Here is a 24,785-nt window from a genome sequence, read left to right on the forward strand (position 1 = left end):
TTAGTGTAGGGTGTGTCTTAAATCAATCTCTTTTAAGATATGAAAGACCAGGTTAAGCAAGCAAGCAGATGGGGTAGATAGATGCCATACCACATGAACATCACCAAAGAGCCAAGGCATAGAAGCTAAAAAGAGACAAGGACCTTTCCCAAGAGCGGACAGAGAGAGACTTCTCCTAAGACAGCATCAGACATCTAGTCTCCTAAACCGTGTTGTTGTTCGGTACCATCGATTCAGTTCTGATTCACAGCAACCCTATATACAACAAACCGTGAGAAAATAAATTTCTGTTCATTAATGCCACACATTTGTGGTATTTCTATTATACAGCAATAGATAACTAAGACAGCCATCTATTGCTCTGTGTCTTTGAGCAAGTGAATAAGGCCACTAAATGTTTCTTTGTCTATAAAATGAGGAACTTTGACTAAATGAACTCTAAAGGTCCTTTCCAGTTCTACCATTCTATAATTCTATTTCAGTACTTAAAATAAATAATCCAAATGCTCTTTGGTACCCTCACATGATCTTGGAATTGAAAGTTTTTTACAGCTAGATCATCTGGTCCAACCTTCTACTTTTACAGATTAGGAACCACTTCCTTTAAAGTTCATGCTCTCTGGTTATATCATTTTTCCTGATTACCAGCTTCCCTCAATTTGTCACTTATTTCCTCACACTCACTAAATACTTCGCAGCTAGCTGCCAGTTTCTTTTCTACCCTACCCCTAGACATCAGTATGAAGGACTTCAATGTCCATGAAAGGGACCACCCCAACATTGTATCATAATACATTCCAGACCAACTCAATTCAGGCTACCCTCACCTCTACCTTACTTTGGCTAGCCATGACCATGGCCAGACTTGATCCATACTCCAAACTACTCTGTATCAGAAAACTTCAACTCTCTGAACATTAACCTCCTAGCCTTTACCCCTCTCTCACCTTCGCTGCCACTCATCTTCTCATCTCCTACAAAGACTGTTTGGTACTTCCTTTCCTTGAAATCATTCAGCCCCCAGCTGGCCTCATTTTCCTATCCATGTTTGCCCCAATACCCACCACTGCCTTGTATCTCTATTCTTTCTCTTCACAGCAAAATCCGAGTCCTGGATCCATCCCACAATTTGCCTTATCCTCTTTTGTACCTGGCTGGCAAGCACTGCTGAGAATATCATTCCACCATGCAGCTTGGTATTCCTACAGGTTCGCCATCTCTTATTCCTGCAGGCTTTTAATGCTACACACAAATGCTTTATCTTGTCTTTGGTTATTGCCTTTCTCTCCTCAGCGATAGCTCCACTACTGTCTTCTAGCTCTCAACTGAACCTTAAAGTCTTCACAAAGGGAGATCATTAGGTATGAACTTCCTAAGTATCTTGCCTCTTTTCTTATCCAGAAATTTAAGTTTATCTGTACCCAGACACAGTTTTTCATTCTTAGAGGAGGGGAAACCCTGGTGGTGTAATGGTCAAGAGCTACGGCTACTAACCAAAAGGTCAGCAGTTCAAATCCATCAGGTGCTCCTTGGAAACCATATGGGGCAGTTCTACTCTGTCCTTTAGGGTTGCTATGAGTTGGAATTGACTCAATGGCAGAAGATTTGGTTTTTGGTTAGATAAAGAGGTGTTTTTTCAATCCACACCCTACCCCCACCCCCTGCCAAAGCTCTGGTTCCCATACTCTCTATTCTTCTCTAGAAACTACTCCTTCTAATTCATTAATTCTGTATCACCCTCTCTCCCCCACCATTGTGTCTCCAACTTCTCTCTCTTCTGGACAATTCCCCTTTCCCTCCAAAAGTGACTGAGTCTCTCACATGCTAATTAAAGATAAATAAATAAAACAAAACCCTCTACCTTCTTTCATTTGAGCATTCTACAAATATTGGCTGAGGGCCTTTATATGCCACTCACCATGCTGGATGATGGGCTATGGTAGTGAAGAAGATAAGATCCCTTCCCTCAAGGTGGTTAAGAGTCTAGAGGAAGAGGCAGACAAACAGGCAGTTGCAATTCGGAAATGAGATAACATAAGGGTAAGCCCAAAGCACCATGGCAACACACAGCCTGGCTCAATGGTCAGGGATAAAAAAAAACCAAACCACAATGCCAGTTGAGTCAATTCCAACTCATAGTGACCCTAGTGGGGTAGGGATTAGGAACTATGGCAGCTAACCAAAAGGTCAGCAGTTTGAATCCACCAGGTGCTCCTAGGAAACCCTATAGGGTAGTTCTACTCTGTCCTATAGGGTCACTTTGAGCTATGGTCAGGGATAAAGGATAGGGAGGTTCAAACAAACATCTTAGATATAATAGTGCCTACCTAATGTCCCATTTTTTCTCTCCCATTTTCAGCCAACCTTCTTGAAAGAATGGACTTTACTTAGATTTCCTTTCCCCAGTTTCCATCTTCTCCTTAAACCTGTGTAGTAAAGCTTCCTCTACTGTCATTCCACTGACACTGACCTAAGTATGGCTACATATGCCCTCAATATTGTAAAATCCACTGGACCATGTTAAATCCTCTTTCTCCCTTGACTGTAATCAACACTTGTTTTTCAGGAAACTGTCTACTTTCCTGATTGTCTTCTTTGACCATTTCTTAACTCTTACCCCTCATGTTTCTAAGTTTCCTCTCTTCTATTCACCTCCCCTTAAATGAATATGTTCCCTAAATTCTGTCTTTAGCCTTATACTCTTTTCTCACTCAATCTCTTTGGGTGAACTCATTAGTTCTAAAGGTTTTCACTACTGTCTCTATGCTAGTGACACCCATAGAGATACATCCACCCCTGCCTTCTCTGAGTTTTAGACTCATATCCACTCAGGTGGTTTTTTTGACACATCTACCTGGTTGTTCCATGGACATTTCAAATTCAGCATGCCACAAACTAAAATCAACATTTTCCTCCCAGATAGGCTGCTTTTCCTGGTTCTTCTATATCCTTTGTTCTAGTCAGTAGCTCAGCTAACCATCATGTCATCATACTGGACTCATCTCTCCTTTTCCTTTCCCTCACCTAGCTACTGCCCATCTAATCAACCAGCCATCCAGCTCTGTTGATTTTATCTCCTAAATATCCATTGAACCAGCCATGTCTTCTTGATCCATGCACTACCAGTGCTCTGATTCAGGTACTTATCCTCTCTCATGTGGATTATTCCCACAGTCACTGAACTGTGAGAACAATTCATTGTCTTTGAAAACCCAGAGAGGTCTTTTTAAGAGGAAAAGCTGACTATTGCCACCTGTATGCCTAAAACCTTCATTAGTATTCTATCATTTTAAAAATAAAATTCCTGGGGGTTAGAAGCTGGCGAAATGGACACGAAAAGACAGAGTGGAGGGAGAGAGTGGGCTGTCTCATTAGGGGGAGAGTAATTGGGAGTGTGTAGCAAGGTGTATATGGGTTTTTGTGTGAGAGACTGACTTGATTTGTAAACTTTCACTTAAAGCACAATAAAAATTATTAAATAAATAAATAGAATTCCAAGTTGCTTAGTACAGCATACAAAGCCCTCCATAACCTTGAACCTACAAACTCTATAGCCTCATCTCTCATTCATTCATTCACTCTGTCAAAAAATATTTATTTCATTCCTACTATATGTCTACCATATTTGAGGTGCTGAGGCTACGCAGTGAATAAAACTGACAATAAACAAGAAATACCATAAAATATATAGTACATCAGACAGCAGTTAATTCTAAGAAGAAAAATAAAGCATGGGAGAAGGATAGGAAATACATGGTAGGGGTTGGAGGTTTGCAATTTTAAATATAATTCCATCTGGACAAGACCTAAGGAAAGTAAAGGATCAAGATACATGTTGGAGGAAGAGCAATCCAGGCTGTGGGAACAGCAAAGCATGAAGACCCAGTGGCAGAGTGTCCCTAGAATGTTCAGGTAACAGAAAGGAGGCTTGGTGTCTGGACCTAAGAGAGCAAGAAAGAGAATATTATTTAGTCAGAGGGGTAGGTAGGACCTTGAAGGACATTATGAGGATTTATTCTTGGTGAGAAGAGAAACCACTGGAAGGGTTTAAGGAGGGGTACAACATGATCTGACTGAAATTTTAATAGGATCATACTGGCTGCTATATCAAGTGAAATATATATTAGAGCAAAAGCAGAAACAGAGAAAGCAGCTAAGAGGCTACTGTGAGAATCCAGGCAAAAGATGATAATAGGTGGAACCAGAGTGACAGCAGAGAAGTCACATTTGGAATATGCTGTTTTGTGAAGGAAAAGCTGGGGATTTGCTAATATACCTAGTGTGGGATGTGAGTGAAAATACAGAGTTGAGTCTCAGCCACTAAGGACAGAGTTGCCATTCACTGATATTTAAACAAACAAACAAACAAATAGAAAGGGATAAAATCAGGAACTTTGGTAAAGAAGAAGGGTCAGAAACTTTTTCTGTAAAGGGTCAGATAGTAAATACCTTAGCCTTTGCAAGTCATGTACAGTCTATCATAATTATTGTAGCACAAAAGCAGTCATAGACAATACATAAACAGATAAGCATAGTATTCCAATAAATATTTATGGACACTGACATTTCACGTAATTTTCACATAAAGAAATAGTTTCTTCTGATTTTTTTCAACTATTTAAAAATTTAAAAAAGAAAACATGCTTAGCTCATGCTGAATGTAAAAACAAGTGGTGGGACAGATTTGGTACGCAGGCCATAGTTAGGTGATTCCTGGTGTAGAACATGTTTAGTTTTCAGCAATACAATCCACTTCTTCTTGCATTTAATTCAAGGCTTCTTTTACAATACCATAATTACTCATGTGAAAAGGGTAGGACCTTATACCACCAGCTCAGATTCTGACATATGTTACTCAGCAAGTCAAATAGTGATCTTTTAGGAATGAGTAGTTGGTTCATAAAATAGAAAGTCCCCATAATAAGCAACAAAATATCATCAAATTTATCGACATTTGGGATGTGCACCCAGTTTCTCAGAAATACACCCAAGTAGAAATTGAGGAAGACTTTTAAACGTATGCAGAACCTTCACCTGAATGTTAGGAATAAACAGAAACTTATTAGCATTAGGTGGTATAAAGGCTCAAGATCAATTATTTGGAGAGCAAGGGCAAAAAAACTAGAAAAATAAGCTGTGCTTGTGAAGTTGACAGAATGCTTTTTTAAGAAAATAATTGGCCTTCTCCAGGGAGCTTCAAATGTTCAAATTTAAAGCTTAAGCTTTTTTTTTTTTTTTTTTTTAATAGATTCGCTTTTGAAAGAAAAGAGTCAACGCCTGGAAAAAAAAAATTATCCTCATAGAACAGGTATGTAGTCAGAAAAAATTGAAGATTTTTAACATAGGGGAAAGGAGGAATTATCACCTACAGACTTGGTCAAATACAAGGACGTTCTTGAGTTACAGTCTCTCCCATGTTCCAAGGGAGCCCAACAGTGCAGAATAATATAATCACTGGCACACCAACTAGAGTTTTTATAAAATTATCTTTAAGATGGCAATCCTGACCTTTTATCCACTCGACACATAAAGGCTATGGCTAGTATTAGTAGCTTTGGCATCTGTCAGATCTAGGATAAAATCTCTGGCCAGCTTTTATTAATTGTATAACCATGGAGCCCAAACCCATTTCATCCAGTCAATTCCAACTCATGGCGACCCCATGTATGCAGAGCAGAACTGTGCTCCATTGGGTTTTCAAGGCCATGACCTTTCAGAAGCAGATTGCCAGTCCCACTCTTCTAAGGCACCTCCGGGAAGTTCAAACTGCCAATTTTTCAGTAAGCAGTTGAGCACTTAACTGCTTGCACCACCTAAGAACTCCTATGTAAGTTGCTTAAAATCTCCAACCTTCACTTTCCTCACCTGCAAAGTACTAATAAATATATCTGCTCCACATTATATTCAATGGGATAACAGTTCTCAAATCTTTAGCCCAGTGCCTGGTCTAGAGTAAATGCTCAATAAGTGGAAATTATGATATTCTTATATGTGCTACTTCAAGGTTCTCTTCAGTATTTCAAAAAGCTTCCAATTAGAGATTGGTGTACATATCAAAGCAGCTGACTAAAAAGATGCAAAAACCCTTCCCTGTCACTGACTTTACCAACATCTTTAAAATACAATTTGGTTACCATACCTTCTCAAAGGCACACTGAGGGTTTCTGCAAACAGCAGGTTTGCAGATAACGATATCACCTTGGCAACGGCAGTTCTGGCATGAATCAGGCTTCCAAATTGTGGCATCCTGCAAATAAGCATAAGCTCTGGGTTAAAAACTGATCAGTCAAGGTATGAACACACAAAAGCAGCACCATCAGCAGCCCTACAGCCTGAACAATTAAAAGACAAAGGAAAGTCACAGCCACACACAGTACTGGCTGGGCACTGATTAAGCCCCAAGGGGCAATAAAAGCAGTATAATCCATTTCACAATAGTCATCCCACGTAACCAAAGACAAGGGCATCTGCAGAGAGCTGTCGATACCCAGAGTGAAAACCATCAATTTGCCTGAAACCTCAGGAGGGCAAGTTGTTCCCTGACTTGAAGTTTCTCTTTGCTGTTAACTAGCAGAAACCATCGGAGCATGTTTAAAGGAAAAGGACTCTTAGACCTACACCAATGAGCATCCTACAGCAGTGTTTACCACTAGATACTTCCACTACAAGCACCTCTGACTTCACTTTTCAGTTCTTTGCTGCTTCAAACTCTAGCATTCATCAAAAACAAGGGAGATTTGAGTCAGTGGTTCAATTTTTTAAGGTAGATCAAACAACCTAAGTTGCTATTATGTGCTCAGCTGTGTGCTAGGCAAACCACATTGCCACTGATTTGACTGTGACTCATGGCGACCCCATATGTTACAGAGTAGAACTGTAATCCATCCCTAGAATTTTCAAGGCTGTGACCTTCTGGAAGCAAATCATCAGGCCTTTCTTCTGAGGTGCCTCTGGGTGGGTTTGAACCACCAGCCTTTCAGTTAATAGTCACACACTTAATTGATTTGTAAGTATGAGCACCACCCATAAGAATCTCACAAATTATTTTGAACAATAAACATGAAGTATTAAATATGCATAAATTGATGGCACTATGTAATTTTTTTACAAATTGAAAAAGAAAATCATGATGATCTTAAGATATTTCATTTTCCACTTTCCATAATGCTGGATGGAGACCTGGTGGTGCAGTGGTTAAGAGTTCAGTTGCTAACCAAAAGGCTGGCAGTTTGAATCCACCAGCCGCTCCTTGGAAACCCTATGGGGCAGTTCTACTCTGTCCTATAGGGTCACTATGAGTCACAATTGATTCAGCGGCAAGGAGTTTATGATGCTGGATATCTTTTTCAATTGTGCCCGTTTGTGAAGTAGCTTTAAACCCAGTTATCACATAGATCCCATAAAGACTTGTTTCTGCCCTTTAAAAGGCTGTTCTAATGATGTCAAATTGAAGGCATAAAGATACCATATGCAGTGCTGAAATCCATTTTCCCAGGGATTTCCTAACCCAAATTCCTTTTGGATATGGGTTTCATACACTCATATTATTTGCCCAAGTTATGAACACTAAACCTCTTTTAAGAGTACATGTCCAGTCTGTTTCCATAAAGATTAAAAAGCCTTGAAAACCTTATGGGGCAGTACTTCTCCGTCCTATAGGGTCTCTATGAGTCAGAATCAACTCGAAGGCAATGGGTTGGTTTTCGGGGTTTTGGTCCATGTTATTCTCTGGTTGAAAACTTTCCAATAGCTCATTATTTTGCCTAGGATGGGATAAAGTACAGACTCCATAATCTGGCCCTAGCCTCTCTCTGGCCTTGGTGAAACTCACAGGTTTCCCACCCACCTGAGACTGTCATCCCTCCACTACAACTTGGTCAAGCTTTTTGGAGACCCCCCAAAACAAAAAATTACCAAACCTGTTGCCGTTGAGTCAATTCTGATTCACCGCAACACTATGTTACAGAGCAGGATGGCTCTGTAGAGTCTTCTTGGCTGTAATCTTTATGGAAAGAGTCCCTGGACGGCACAGACAATTACTCACTCGACTACTAGCAGAAAGGCTGGAGATTTGAATCCACTCAGAGATGCCTGGGAAGACAGGCCTGGCAATCGGCTTCTGAAAGGTCACAGCCCTGAAAACCCTACTGAGCACAGCTCTACTCTGCACATATGGGGTCACTATGAGTTGGAGTCTACCTGATGGCAACTAACAACATCTTTACGGAAGCAGATCGTCAGGCCTTTCTTTCAGTTAGTAGTTGGGCACAAGTCGTTTGTGCCTCGCAGGGACCTTTGGACAGCCCCAGCCTTTCCTTCTCTGAACTCACGCCTCACCCTGCTCCTGGAATCATCCCTCTTCCCTGACTTCCCCAGAGACTGTTTGTAAACCAACTACTCTTTCAGGCTTCAACCTCAAGGAGAATCATTTCCCAACCCGTAACCCTGCACACCTGGCCCCCACTCAGGGTGGGGCTCTTCATCGCCTCTCTGTGGCCCCACTGTCTCCTCCCCACACTGTGACTCTTGGTTGCACTCATATACATTCCCATCAGCCTTGCTGGAGAAGGCCATAAGCCCCTCAAAGAGGGACTGTCCACGGCCTGGCATAATGTAGGCCCTTAATAAATCAAGAACTAATTGTTCGTAAGTTGCTTAGTGAAGGCTTTTTTCTCCATTCTAAACTCTCTCATCCTTTTTCTTCAACCAATGGAAGTGCTCCTAAAATACTCTGGAAAAGAATAAGAAAAGTTTCTAAGCTCTTCGTAGAGTTATCCTCAGAGTGCACCCAGTCAGCAGAACACCAGCATTCTATCAGTGCTGGGATAAGCTGGGAAACTGATGGATGCTAGAAACAGATGCTTCCACACAAAAAGGCAAAAACCACCACTAGAGCAGATTTACATGCACGTGTACAAGCAAAAGGGAGGTCCTCCTTTTGGATTGAGAAATGCTAAATCCACAATGTCTTAAGGAATGGGCTTCAAACCAAGGGACCTCTCCCAAGTCATTTAATATACAATATACCTAAGGTACAGCTGGCGTCCCTGGGTGGTACAAAGGGTTAACGTACTTGGCTGCTAACTGAAAGGTTGCAGGTCCAAGTCCACCTGGAAGCACCTCAGAAGACAGGCCTGGCAATCTACATCCAAAAATAACAGCCATAGGAAACCCAATGGAGCACGGTTCTACTGACACACATGAGGCCACCACGAATTGCAGTCAACTCAACGACAGCTGTTTGGTTTTAAGGTGTGATTACATTCTTAGTCTCAGATTCACAAAAATTTTGCATTCAAGCAAATGAGTACCAGAACCTGGCTTGGAATACCTGTGAATTTTTTTCTCTTTACTGTTATAGCACAGTTCTCTGAAACTGGCAATAGTGCGCCAACTACAGTATGCTCTTAACCCAAACAAACACTAATGACAAGCAGGTGAGAAAAAGAAATTTCATCCGAAAGCACTATGTGATATATATTTCCTGCTGATTTCAAGAAAACGTGATCAGTTTCAGGTGAGAGATTAAATAAAAATGACAGTTTTACAAAGCTAGCCAACTACCGTTTATTGATCACTTAGCTTATGTTGACCACTCTTTAATCAGGAAATGCAGATCACAGGAAGCATATCTCCTATAGGAGGCAGGTGACTTGATTTGCTTTCCTGACCTCTGTCATCAGCCTAGAGAGTTAGACCCAGCAGAGGGAAACAGCTGAGTCCGTGCTATGCAAAGCACTTATATGCATGCAGTAACACGACCCTACAAAACTGGCACTATTATAATTCTCACATTATAAAGTGACAGAATTGTTATTTAAAAAAAAAAAAAAAAAACCTGTTGCCTTCCAGTCAATTCCTACTCATAGCAACCCTATAGGACAGAGTAGAACCACCCATAGGGTTTCCAAAGAGCAGCTGGTGGATTCAAACTGCTGACATTTTGGTTCGCAGCCAACTTTTTAACCACTATGCCACCAGAATTATTATTAGCAGCCCTCAGTTCGTGAACTTGGCCTGTTCAACTCTAAATGGGATATTCTGAAAACATGGAATAATTTTTTCACTTCCATTCCTAAAACCGTAGTTTATTTTAATTTACAGTTTAAGGCATATCTCAGTCCAGGAAGCCTTCCTGAATGTGTTAACATATCTGTCTTCCCACCAGACTATAATCCGAATAGAAGCTGGACTATATGAAGAAGGTGGCGGCATCAGGATTGGAGGAAGACTCATTAACAACCCGTGATATGCAGATGACACAACCTTTCTTGCTGAAAGTGAAGAGGACTTGAAGCATTTACTGATGAAGATCAAAGACTTTAGTATGGATTACACCTCAACATAAAAACAAAAATCCTCACAACTGGACCAATAAGCAACATCATAATAAACAGAGAAAATACTGAAGTTGTCAAGGATTTCATTTTACTTGGATCCACAATCAACTCCCATGGAAGCAGCAGTCAAGACCTCTTTAAAGTGTTCAAAAACAAGAATGTCACTTTGAGGACTAAGGTGAGCCTGACCCAAGCCATAGTATTTTCAATCGCCTCATGTGCATGTGAAAGCTGGACAATGAATAAGGAACGCTGAAGAAGAATTACCCAGTGCCGTCGAGTTGATTCCGACTCATAGCAACCCTATAGGACAGAGTAGAACTGCCCCATAGAGTTTCCAGTGAAGAAGAGTTAGTGCCTTTAAATTATGGTGTTGACAAAGAATATTTAATATACAATGGTGTAAAAACGGCATTGAGGAAGTGTCCGACCTCCTCAAACCCCACAAGAGGGAAGGAGAACCAAGATCAACAGCACAAGGTTGGCTCCCTAGAGGTGAAGGCCAAGCAAGCCTTCCCTCTCTGCCATCTTTACTAATTCTGACACCATCAGTCCCTCTCACAGCACTCTCTACTGGCTTGGATAATTCATTGCAGTGGCCACGCAGAACTCACAGACCATACTCACAATTATGCGGTTTATTAGGGAAGTAACAGTTACAATTCAGGCTCAAGAACACTCAGGATACAGTTCTTCCAGCAGGATAGCCTCTCCCCAGCTGTGCTCACAGGCACGCCTCTCCCTGCCCTCAAATCTCTGCCCAAAGGCTCTTAGCTTTCTCTCTCTGTGGACTGGGAAACCCACCGGTTATCTTCTGCTGCCAGGACTCTGCTGCTGAGTCTCTCCTGCTGATCTCTCCTTCCTTGGTGGTGGTGGGCTCCTCCCTGCTCTGGAATTGGCTCACTTTTAAGGCAAAACTGACCAATCTCCTTGGTAGGCCTCAATTACCCTATCACACAATCACCTGGTGGGAGTTACAAAACCATGACTAGAAAGGCTACACGCAAAAGTAATCAATCGTACCGCACATGGACTTCCAGAAGAACAAACAAATCTGTCTTGGAAGAAATACAGACAGAACGCTTCTTAGAAGCAAGGATGGAAAGATTTCATTTCACGTACTTTAGACATGTTATCAGGAGGGACTAGTCCCTGGAGAAGGACATCATGCTTGGTAAAGTAATGGGTCAGTGAAAAAGAGGATGATCCTCAACGAGATGGACTGACACAGTGGCTTTGACAATGGGCAGTGTTTCTTTCTGTTGCACATAGGGTCGCTATGAGTCAGAATCAACTTGACAACACCTACCAACAGCCAGACTATGACTCTTCAAGGCAGGATATCTTGCTTTATTCCTATTTTTGAATCTCCCTCACCTAGCATGGTGCCTGAATGCTGGAAAAATTAATTAATGAACAACCCTGGGTACACACTTACCCTCATGAAAATATATTTCCAAGTGAATTTAGATACCCCAGTTATGCTGTGACAGCTTGAAAAAAAAAATTTAAGTGATATCACCACAAAATTCCCATAATGTTAAATGTTGTTACTTCATTGGTGCCAAATAAACTGTATTTCAAAAAATTTTTTCTTCACCTAGGTACGGGACATGCAAAAAAACTTTCCTATCTTAACGTCCTCGTGGAAGTAAATAATTTATGGTTAATTTTAAATAAAATGCACCCTTTACCAAGGACTGGATAGATGGCCAAATATTTTTCAGGTCTAAATTTCTACGAATCAATTTCTATGGTCCCATAAAACTGGTTTATGAAGGTAGGGATACTGGAGTTCTTCAATAGCTAAAACTGGATAAAGCCATAAAGTCCAAAGAAATCACATTGTAAAGTAAGCTTTACAGATTTTTCTACGTTACTACTGCAATTCTGTTGCTTTATAATCCTCTCTTCCAATTTAAAACACTCTGCAAAAGATGCATTCTTAAAAAAGCTTTTCAACTAGAACATAGATTAAAGGATTAGATTATGACAAACCTAAAAAGCAATCAAAATATGGTCTGTTTAAATGGCTTTTAATATTTTAATAATATGTAAATAAAAATAGATAATATAGTGCCTTCATCCCCGAATACCTTAAAGCAACAGCAAGTAGGTTTGTTTTTGTTTTGTTTTGTTTTGTTTTGTTTACTTATTTCACTTGGTGAAGTGCTTATTTAGCACTTGATTAGTCCTAAAAATAAACAATGAATATATTCCTCATCAGTACTCAAATTTCTGGAAAAAAATTATTTATAGTATTCTATAAGAGCAGTATATTAACTGTCAACATAAAGTTTCTTTCATCTGAATAGTATAATAACCTTACTTTAATTATTGATTAATTCATCTGATTTTAAATTCCCTTGGCTTCTTAGCCTAAAAATGAGAAAGAAGGAATAAAGCTTCTCAAAAGCTATGCTTTCAAGTTACAAAACAGAATGTAGACTATAATGTCTCTTTGTAATAAAGATATATTTGCAAAGAAACAAAGTGTGAAGGTATATAAACTGTAAGTACATGCTGGTTATTCTGGTGTATAGACTGGTTTTAGGTGATTTTTTATTTTTTTTTTCCTTTAACCTTATCTATATTTTCTATTTTTTTCCAACAATAAAAACATATAACTTGTGTTGTCTTTTAAAGTTACTTTTAAAATACAAGGCAGAAGAACAAATATTATTGTGCTTCTCCCACCTCCCAAATCATAGGTAGGTAGAAGCCTGGGTTTTGTAATTGAACTGACATGAAGAGGGTGGTGGTTTGTGCTAAAAAAACTTCTACCAGGGTAAGACAGTACATGATACTGGGGAAGCCAGCATACCTTGTACAAGGCAAGGTCATGGAAGCTCCACAGACACCCAAACTCCCTGAAGGACCAAATTGCTGGGCTGAAGGCTGTGGGGACCGTGGTCTTGGGGGACATCTAGCTCAATTGTCGTACACAGTTTATAAAGAAAATGTTCTACATTCCACTTTGGTGAGTAGTGTCTGGGGTCTTAAAAGCCTGTGAGCAGCCTTCTAGGATACTCCACTGGTCTCACCCCTTCAGGAGCAAGTAATAATGAAGAAAGCTAAAGATAGAAGAGAAAGATTAGTCCAAAGGACTAATGGACCACAACTACCACAGCCTCCACCAGACTGAGTCCAGCACAACTAGACGGTGCCCGGCTACCACCACCGACTGCTCTGACAGGGATCACAATAGAGGGTCCTGGACAGAGCTGGAGAAAAATGTAGAACAAAATTCTAACTCAAAAAGAAAGACCAGACTTGCTGGCCTGACAAACACTGGAGAAACCCTGAGAGTATGGCCCCCAGATGCCCTTTCAGCTCAGTAATGAAGTCACTCCTGAGGTTCACCCTTCAGCCAAAGATTGGCCAGGCCCACAAAACAAAACGAGACTAAAGGAGCACACCAGCCCAGGGATAAGGACTAGAAGGCAGAAGGGAACAGGAAAGCTGGTAATAGGAAACCCAAGGTTGAGAAGGGAGAGTGTTGACATGTCATTGGGGTGTTAACCAATGTCATAAAACAATATGTGTACTAACTGTTTAATGAGAAGCTAGTTTGTTCTGTAAACCTTCATCTAAAGTACAAAAAAGAATGTTAAATTTATCAAGTCTAATTTTGGATGCTCCATAAATAAATAATGATAGAAAGTTGATAAATCAAAAAAAAAAAAAAAAAAAAAACCTTCTACCATGTACAAAATAGGAAGCATTGGGCAAGTTATCTAAACTCCCTGAACTATCCTCAAACCTTCTATGCTCAGTGAAACTTTTAAAAAATTAACCATGCTCCCTAATTGCCCTTCAAAGCAACGAAAGGACCACAATATTAATTTGGGGCTCATGTCTTCATTTCTGGAGGTATATTTTCCTGACAAGTCTGGTGTTCAGGAAAGATAATCCATAAAAAAGGGTTCTTTGACCCAGCTCCAGTTCGGGCACAGAAATAATGGTCCTTCTTTGTCAGGGAAACATAAAGGAATGAATCAATAGCTTTCATAAGGTTATTTCAGAGTTCAATTCTTTTCCCAAATGCCCTTCCCCAGACAGCTCAGATAAACAGTACCTTTTTCATTGGGTCTCATTTTAAAGTTCATGTAAAGCTCATCGTTTCTCCCCAAACAAAAAGGAGCAGAGGATGCTTATTGTTGAGAAAAGATAAAAGTCTTTGCATTTACATTAAGTTCTCTCCTTTCTGAAGAAGTAAATACAAGTTAATGTCAAATAAAAGAGAAAATGGTCGACCCGTTCCTATCTGAGACCTATTTCAAACACTTGCTCCATATAACACCCCCTGATGGAGGAGTTTCTTCTGCATACCAAGGACTTAGATAGTTCGCCATTTCAGCATCCCAGAGTGATTAGTTTGTACTAGATCTTCTCCTCCAGCTGTCTTAAAAAGATAAACCCGAAGGCATCAGCTATAAAAATATCAACTTGGACACAGAAACACATGAATCACAGATGAAAAGATAGCTGTTATATGTAACTGAAAATTGTCTTTGTTCAATTAGCTGACAAGAGACCCTGAATAGCATATCAAGTTAAAAATTTTTTTTGAGATTGATATTATTATCATGCCCATTTTACAAATGAGGAAATCAAGGTTCAGAGGGGTTAAGTAACATTCCCAAAGTAATATTGTAGGTGATGGAACCTATATTTGAATCAGTGTCCATTTGATTCTAAAGCTTATGTTTTTCCCTTCATACCCACCTCTATACCCCCAGTCTTGGTCTATGAACACAAGGTTACAGCCCACACTAACTCAAGAAACAATGCTGATATGGTAGAATGGGCAGATATCATAGCCGTTTTCCGATACCAATTCATTTACTTCCTAGCTTTGGCACAAAACTCTCAGCTTTTTGGATCTCAGTTTCTTCACATGTAAACTGAGGATGATATCAAGTGATAGTAAAGACAAAAGAAGCTAATGAATGTCAAGTACTTAGCATAGTGACTGGTCCACAGGAAGCACTCAATAGCTGTTAGCCATGAGTGTGGTCGCTTGCCACAATCTTCACCTGTTGATCATGGTATTTTCTGTGACAGAATGAATTGCTGCAGCATTTAAACCTTCAGAAAACCCCTTAGATTCTCCAGCTTCCAAGATAAGGTGACGTTAACTCTCTTAGATTTTAAATGTTTACAAAATATTATACTATAGAGTGCTGTGGGAACCATATTCTTAGACTGATGTTAAAAAACAAAAACGGTCTATTCAAGGATACAGAATAAAATTAAATATCCAGAGAATGTGCTGCACATTCCAAATTTCAGAAGAATTGAAACACAAGCTTAGCTCTGTAACACTTCTGTTTTTTATACCCAGCTTTCCATTAGTTCCAACACAACCCTGTTACAGTAAAGCAGCTCAACCTAAGAACACTCCAACAACAAAATAACCCTCATACATTTCTAAAGATGCTAACCACAGAAAAAGTTCTATAATGAATAAAAAGTCAGCCTCATATTTCCATTTTAAGTAATCTCAATACTAGGGAGACTCTAGTTTAGCTTATGCTTGTAATTACTTTTTTTCTCTATCAGTTTAACTCCCAAAGACTTCATTTCATATTCCCAAACTAAATGGAGTAAAAAAATTAAACATTCCAAATGTTTGCACACAAAATTAATTTACAGCTATGCCATTATCTCTCATATTAAAAATATTCATCTTCTTGTCTTTCTCCCCCACTAGATCATTATCATTCATCTTATAATCTGTTGTTTACTTGTGTATCTCCTTTCCCAAGAGTAGGGACCGTTTCTTTACATATAGGTAGCTGTGGTTAATGTATTGCTTTTGTGTGGCCTTTCTTGCCATGGTCTTGTAATTCCTATCCAGGTGGTTGGTTGGCCAGGACTGTGTGATAGAGTAATTGGGGCCCACCAAAGGAATTGGTCAGTTTTGCCATTCTGCTGGGCTTGAAATGAGCCACCCTAGAGGTGGGAAATAATCCCACAACCACTAAAGAAGAGCCAGCGCATCCTTTGGACGCAAGACCCCTGTGCTGAGAAGCTCCTGGAACCAGGAGACAGAGAGAGAAATGTAACATTAAAGGCAAAGAGAAGTGACAGCAGAGACCCAGCAGCAGGAGATGGTGCAGTGGGCTTCCCAGCCTATAGGGAGAGAAAGCTGAGCGTCTTCAGGCAGAGGCCTACCACCAGGGAGAGGTGTTCCTGCAAGCACAGCTGAAAAGAGGCTGTCCTGATAGAAGAACTGTATCTTAAGTGTTCCTGAGCTTGAATTGTAACCTGTTAGTTCCCTAATAAACACCATAATCATTAGTATTGCCTGTGAGTTCTGTGTGGCCATTGCAATGAATCATCGAATCCAGCAGAGAAGTAGAGAGTGCTGTGGGAGGGACAGCTGCTGTCAGAATTGGTAAAGATGACGAGAAAGGAGGCTTGTCTGGCTTCCACCTTCACAGGAATCAGCCTCGGTCTGTTGATCTTGGTTCTCCTTCCACCTTGTGGGGTTGGAGGAAGTCAGGCAGCACCCCAAGTTATTTTTACAGTAGCTTTGTATTCTCATAGTGACTAAAACATAAACCAAACCTGTTGCCGTCAATTCCAACTTATAGGGACCCTATAGGACAGAGTAGAATTGCCCTGTACGATTTCCAACAAGTGCCTGGTGGATTTGAACTGCCGATCTTTTGGTCAGCAGCCATAGCTCTAATTGATGGGGAAATAAAAAAAAAACACTGGATAAATTCAAAAGGAAAAAAAGAAACAACAAAAATGACAATATTAAACAAATAGTAAAATAGTAGATATAAACTTAAAAACATTAGTAACTACATTGCAATTAACATTAAATATAAAGATCATCAAACTGGATAAAAACAGGGCAGTGGATCCAGTAATGGCAAGAACCATTATTATGAAGTATGTACCAGATTTCTCAAAGAAAAAGCCCCAATTGGTATATATGTACATCGCTGCAAAAGGCCTCTTTAAAATCTTAAAAGTAAAGATGTTGCTCTGAGGACTAAGGTGCACCTTACCCAAGCCATGGCCTTTTCAACTGCCTTATATGCATGCGGTGTGATGGTTAAGGGCTACAGCTGCTAAACAAAGGGTCGGCAGTTCGAATCCGCCAGACGCTCTTGGAAACTCTATGGGGCAGTTCTACTCTGTCCTGTAAGGTCACTATGAGTCGGAATCGGCTCGATGGCACTGGGTTTTTGGATATGCATGCAAGATCTGGACAACGAATAAGGAAGACTGAAGAAGAATTGATGCATTTGAATTATGGTATTAGTGATGAATATTGACTATACCACAGACTGCCAAAAGAACAAATCTGTCTTGGAAGAAGCACACCCAAAATGCTCCTCAGAAGTGAGGATGATGAGACTTCGTCTTACTTACTTTGAACACCTTATCAGTAGGGATCAATCCCTTGGAGAAGGACATCATTCTTGGTCAAGTAGAGGGTCGGCAAAAAGAAGACCCTCAATGAGATGGATTGACACAGTGGCTGCAATGATGGGCTCAAACATACCTACTATTTTAAGGATGGCACAGGACCAGACAGTGTTTCCTTCTGTTATACATAGGGTTATTATGAGTTAGAACTGATTCAATGGCACCTAATAACAACAACGTGTATTTATACCTCTGCTTCATTCAAAATAGGATTTTAGGGGCTAAATTATTCAAGTCTGCAAGAATTTATTGAAAATCTATCCTTGTGCTAAGCAATGTGGGTGATACAGAAAAAGAACATAACCCAACACCTAAAATTGTTCCTTGAACTTGAAATATAGTTGCAGAATCAAGACTTTTGAAACATTAGGGAGCAAAACAATATAAATAATTGGAGAGGGAATGTGGTATAGAAAAAAAGCCCTGGTCTAGGTGTCAGGAACTGGATTCTAGCCCAGGCTTTGCCTTTACTAAGCTGGACACACTACACAAGTCACTCCCCAGGGCCTCACATTCCACCACTGGAAAATTCAGAGATTAGATTACATAATCTAGAGATGGGTTTTCAAGTCACACAGCTCTGAGTTTGCATCTAGCTCTCTGAAACTTACTAGCTATAGAACTTTAAGTTAAGTAATTATCCCATCTGAGCCTCAATTTTCTTTTATGTAAAAAGAAAAAAGATTTTAAAAAACCCACCCTAGAGCATTATGAGCACTTACCCGGTAGAACTGAGGCTCTCAGCTCTCCACCCTCAGACCCTTTGCAGGCACCCCAGACAACTTCCTACATGACCTGTTTCTCAGAGTGGTCATCAATGTACATCCCTACAGTGAATTTGTAAAGCAGTTCATCTTCTGCTGAATTTCATCTCACATGTGCTTTTCATCACCATGCTTATCAATATACAACCACTCCTAGCATGCAAATTAGTTAGCTTACTTTTCAAAATATAATACCCACAGAAATGCTGCTTTAAACATGCACACATACAACCTCTCAAATCATTTTAAAATGTCCACTTGAAAACGTCATTACACAAGGTATATGCCCATAGCTACTATTTACTGAGCAACTATTACACGCTAGGTACTATGCTAGATCGGTCTATCTACCTACCTACCTATGAAATTTAATCCTCGCAAAAATCCTGTGAAGTAGTTCTGCTTTACAAAAAAAAAAAGAAACTCAGACATATTAATTGGTCAGTTAGCATACAACTGATGAAGTCAGGATTTAAACCCAGGACAGTCTGGTTTGAAGAATCATGCTCTTTCAACAGAACATATTAGTTCCAGAGAGAACAGCTCTCAAAAGGCCTGAGTATAACTCATCAAGAGATTTAACTGACCTTGGCTGCTCCTGCAGCCAACACCTATACTCCATCTCTTTGCAGCTGGCAGAATTTCTAGGAGGGAGGGGACCCACAAGGGCAAATAGCACTCCTCAGTTACCTTACTCTCAATATCTTCCTCAAGATTTTAAGCTTCTAGGGAATCAAAAACAGTTCCTCCTCTGGAAATACTTGAGGATTATTTCCATAAACCCATAATGACAAAATAAAGTAATAATGATGAACAAAACGGTACTAGGCAACAATGCTAAAATCAACTTCCTTAATCTTGGCAAAAGAGCTCCTGGGTGGTGCAAAAGGTTAAACATTTTACTACTAATGGACTGGTTGGGGGGTCAAACCCATCCAGAGGTGCTTCAGAAAAAGGCTTGGTGATCTGCTTCCAAAAGGTCACAGCCATGGAGACCCTATGGTGCACAGTTCTACTCTGCAACACATGGGGTTGCCACAGGTTGGGATCAACTCTACTGCAACCGGTTTCAATCTTGACAAATGAGAAGAGTATAGCAATTACTTAGCTGCTGCTATTTCCATTTCTTGGGTTCACTGAAAACTTTCTTCTAACTTCTAAATCACACATGCCAACTTCAGAAATGGCTGTCTGAAATGCTGTGTTGAGGAGGATTCTGTCCAGGCAGGTTAAGTGGGAAAGATTACCATTGCCTGCCACAGGTTAAGGGTAAGAGGAGTGAAAGTACATATGTGATGGTGTTCCCACCTGCTACAGCCAGCATAATCTGCCTAAGGTATTGTTCACTACTGTCACTTGACTTATGAATTAAAGTGGGAAAATAATTTAAAAGAAAGAAAAGAAGTGAGGGAGGGAAAAAGCAGGCAAGTGAGCTAACTGGCTGGGCCAGAAACACTGAAATGATCAACTTTAACAATACTAACTGACAACATTTTATTTTGCTTCTTTTTTCCATTAAGCCTCTCAACTCTTTCCAAACATGTAAAGCCTTCCTCATTCATAACTCGTTTACAAAACTGGCTCCTGTTCCACATCAACTAGTGCACCCAAGAAAGGCGTGGCACAGACCACAACTGGCATGTGAGCTTAGCATCTTCATCCACTCCCACAGCCCAGGAACATGGGTCCCAACCCTATTCCAAACCAAGAAAAAATTAATTGCCAATTCGGATGGGAATGACATATTGACTAAGTATGTAGACCAAGCAATCCACTCCCACAGTCAGCAAAATATACACTGGTTGTATTCTCTAACGACACAAGAATGCTTGATTGAATTTGCGTCAAGCCTCACTGTTTGCCAGGAAGTTACTGAAGAGAAGCAGGTATCGAGTGTCTCAGAGGAAGAACCTCCCAGGGTTCGTTGTTAAATCCAGACACAGAACCCAGGGCAATTACACTTCTGGTACAATTACCAGCCTCACCCACTCCCTGCCAAGTGAGGAGACTTGGCAGCTGAATAATACAGCTTTCATTTTACATTTCCACTCCAATTAGCTGACAGTACTAGTCAATTGGCTGAATAAAACAAAATGCAGGGGAAGTTAAAAGGCCTCTGTGTGGTTTGCAGAGCACAATGATGAGATGAAAGGGACTGAAAAGAGAATTAGAGGACCGACCGCAACAAAAGGGTAGGCTGCAGACAGGCCACAGGTGGGACTTACGGTCTAAATGGTGCACTGGAGAGATTTAAGCTTAACGTTCCGTCCCACCTACTGTTTGTTTTACTAATGGCAAGAGAATTTTATTGCTGCCCCATACTCACTCGCTGCAAAATCTGGCTGGGACTTATTAACATCACACAATTAAAAAAAAAAAAAAACGTGTACATGCAAAAGCAAACATTCTCCTGAGAACTTCTAGCCTCTGCAATGCTGCCCGCAGTCAACATTTGCAGAGAAGTTACTATGTGCAAAGTCCCGCTCATGGTTAAAAAAAAATGGAGCTGTTAAAGAAATAGGAGACAATGAGTTTCAGGGGGAGCTCACCAGTGAGATGAAATGCGCGCACACGCACGCGCACACACACACACGAAACAAGCATGAGACCATACATAAGGCAGTGGGGCTGGTAACCCTGAATGACAACTATTGCAATCAGCTGACAAGTGCCAGCCAGAATAGTAGGTGAATCCCAAGAGGTATTCTAATAGATTCCATTGGAGTCATTACAAGTTCTAGCTTGATTCAACCACATAGTAATTCTTCCAGAGCTAAACAGAACCAGCGAGTATCTCAGGCCCAGTTATAGTTCAGACTGAACCAAGGCAAAGATCCACAGCTCTGCCCTGCTCTTCCATATTCTTCCAGAGTGTATACCAGGCTAATTACAATAGTTGGGGGAGTCTCTCTGGCCAAGCGGTGGATGAGCGTGAGAGTTCCAGCACCCTTGGGGAATGATTCCATGAACAACAGGACATACATTATAATTTGTTTCCTGAGCTTCATCCAAAATATACTATTTCAGCCTTCATCCATTTTGGGCCCTGTGATTGACATTTAACATGAACTGAAGGGTTGTGTGGCTTTGTCCTAAAGCCAAAAGTCAAATGAAGGAAAGGGGAAGCATTCATTTGCTAATCAGAGTTTGCCATCCTCTTCATGAGCACCAGTGGCTAGGGGTCTCACAATCCTCAGTAGAAAAACATGCCCACGAACCACATTGGCCAAAGCACACTGAGTGGTTCAACATGGACCCCATTCTGCAGGAGGGAGGATGGCAAGTCATGCAATGCAAAGAATAAAATGAAGCTAGGAAGGATAAATGCATATCCGTAGAAAATGATAGTAGCATTTTGGGAATGAGGGTCCTTTCCAAGGCGTATCAAAATGTTTAGTTCCCAGCTAACAGGCAACTCTTAAAAATGCAGTAAATGGCATCCCATTTAGTGATTCTGCACAAATGAAGACAGAATATATCCAAATTTTTTAAAGTTTCTAATACATATGCAAAAAAGAAACCCTCAGGTAATTTTTACTTCAACTATCAATTAATCAGCCCCAGAAATTGTTTACCATCACATTAAATTTGTGTACATATTTATTATAAGAACTTGTTACAGAAGGGGAAAAAAATCTTAAAACACCAAAGGAGGCCACTAATTTGGCATTTTTAAACTTTAAAATAAATTCTACACTTCCCATGTACTGAGTTAAATAAGAAAAAGGATTGCTAATCATATAATAAATATGTATTGACTTCTTTAAATAAAAAAAGTGCTACTACTCTTCTTGAAATTCCCATAGTAACTGAGTTAATAAATGACACGTGCACCTAACAAGTTGAGATGAGCTCCTAAATAAAATGGCTGGAGAAAGAGGCCAATGGGTAAAATCAACGGATGCACTGACCTCATACTTTAGGATTAAATGATCTACTTTATGAAATGGCTCTAATATATTACTGCATTGTTCTCTTAATGCAATTAAACCAAAAAGCCAACCCATTGCTGTCGAGTAGATTCCAACTTATCGCAACCCTAGAGGACAGAGTAGAACTTATCCCACAGGATTTCCAAGAAGCAGCTGGTGGATTTGAACTGCCAACTGGATTAGACCACACCAAGCATGAGAAATGTGTTGTAAACTTTCTCCATTTGGTTCCACTTGAATAAATACCTTTTCCACAATGCAGAAAAATCATTACTACAGGTAAGAACAGGATTATAGTTATACACATGGTAAAAAATAACATTTTTGTGAGAACTGTCTAGACTCACCTCAACCTAGACTTTGAGGGTTATTCTGTTATCTGTGGCAACTACTCAGTTCTGTCAACAGAGTGAGGAAACAGCCATAGAAAACAGGCAAATGAATCAGCATGGCAGCATTCCAATAAAACATTATTTATGGGCACTGACATATAATTTTCATGTGTCATGAAATACTATTCTTCTGATTTCTTTCAAATATTTAAAAATGTAAAACCCATTCTTAGCTCACTGGTCATACACTGGATTTGATCTGCAAGCCATAGCTTGCCAACACGTGATCCACTGCATCAACGAAAGAAGAAGGAAGTATGAATCAACCAAATAGATTATGTTTGTATCATTACAGAAGGAAAATGAAGGAAAGGTGCTCAGGGTTCTAGATTAAAATAGCGCCTTCTGGTCAATTTGGAGATGAAAACTGGAAAGGAGTCTTCAAAGAGTTAATCACCAGCTCCAATCATATCACTCCTCCCTTTGACTCTTGAGCCTGCTGATAAAATTCCAGGCACTGTTCCCATCCTTGAGCTGTACCAGACGACATGAGATGAGCAAGACTGTCATTCCCACTGTCAGTGAGAATGACAGGCCATCATTAGTTGATTCTAGACTGAAAAGAAAATATTAGTGCTTGGATACCTGCCTATCACAGAGCAAAGCAACTCATTTTCTGCAGAGAAAACAAAAGGAACTTCTGCAGAAGGAGAGATCCTTCATGAAATTTAGTACCTATGGAGTGGCAGCAAAAATAGGCTCCCAAAATGTTAAGTTCCAAATTTGCAGCAGGGACGCAATTATTGATCCTGACATCTCAGGTAAACTCTGGAGAAAGCTCAACCCTCTAAACATAGTTCATTATTGTTTCTTAAGATTGAAACAAGTATCTTGCACAAATATATTTTAAATTCTCCATGTTGTTTAGATGTTTAATCAATTTCTGACCTGGCAAGGTGGTTCTTTTAAAAGATTTTTTAAAAATACATTTTTGCTTAATAGTAATATCCATCCTAGAATATGGCTGATGTCGACATTACCCATGATCAATTGTTGTTATCTCTAAAAGAAAAAGCAATTAGGAAATACATTATTTGTGGTTCTAATCCACCCTTTACAAGTGGGTAATAAATTTTTTTGTTTAAAAAAGTTTTAATGTAAAATAATGGATGTTTGGTGTGAAGTACTAAACATACTCATGAAAATTCAAATAGAATTCATTTGCTAATAGACAAAAATGGCCTTAACTGAGGTAGAAATTCATTCTTAAACAAACCAGTAATTCACTCTGATAATAAATGTATACATAGGGCCACGAGTCACAACTACGTTAACTGTTCTTCCCTCATAAGAACACTAAATAGCATTTGGTTTATGGCATGAAAAACCAAAATCATCTTCAGGATAATAAAGAGAAATATCAGCAAAAGACTGCAATTACCATAGAAACACCTCCTGAATTTTATCTGGAGCTGAAATCCCATATCAGAGAAAATGAATCTTAAATAGACAAAAGCTTCTTCTGTGAGGTAGGAGAAATGTGTCTTTTTGTAACTTATAGGTTCTATTTTGTGAATTGTCAATTAATAAAATGATGGATTAAGAATTCATATTAATGATAATTTCCTAAGAATTTTTTACATTTTATACTTGGAAAATCACACACAGAAAAGGCAGATTTCAGCATACTTTTGAGGTAAGCAACCAACATGCAGTTCCTGGGTGGTGCAAATGCTGAGCTGCTAACCAAAAGCTTAGTGGTTCGAGTCCACCTCAAGGCACCTCAGAAGAAAGGCCTGGTGAACTACTTCAAAAAAAATCAGTCTTTGGAAATCCTTCAGAGCACAGCTCTACTCTGACACATGTGGGGTAACGATGAGTTGGAAGAGACTCAACGGCAACTAGTTTTAACTAGTTTAAGCTATATGTATCACCTTCTCTCCAATCCTAACAGCCAATTGGTTT

The 24,785-nt window shown here is 39.8% G+C and overlaps 1 protein-coding gene across 1 annotated transcript in view; it reads right to left on the minus strand.

Moving 5' to 3' along the window:
• FRAS1 (Fraser extracellular matrix complex subunit 1) overlaps nucleotides 1-24,785 on the minus strand; it is a 524,357-nt gene that overhangs the window by 328,104 nt on the left and 171,468 nt on the right. Inside the window, exon 3 of the mRNA XM_064285669.1 lies at nucleotides 6,140-6,247. Coding sequence (XP_064141739.1) covers nucleotides 6,140-6,247 — 108 coding nt within the window. The remainder of the gene's footprint in view (nucleotides 1-6,139; nucleotides 6,248-24,785) is intronic.

Source organism: Loxodonta africana, chromosome 5 (assembly GCF_030014295.1).
Source record: "Loxodonta africana isolate mLoxAfr1 chromosome 5, mLoxAfr1.hap2, whole genome shotgun sequence".
NCBI lineage: Eukaryota > Metazoa > Chordata > Mammalia > Proboscidea > Elephantidae > Loxodonta > Loxodonta africana.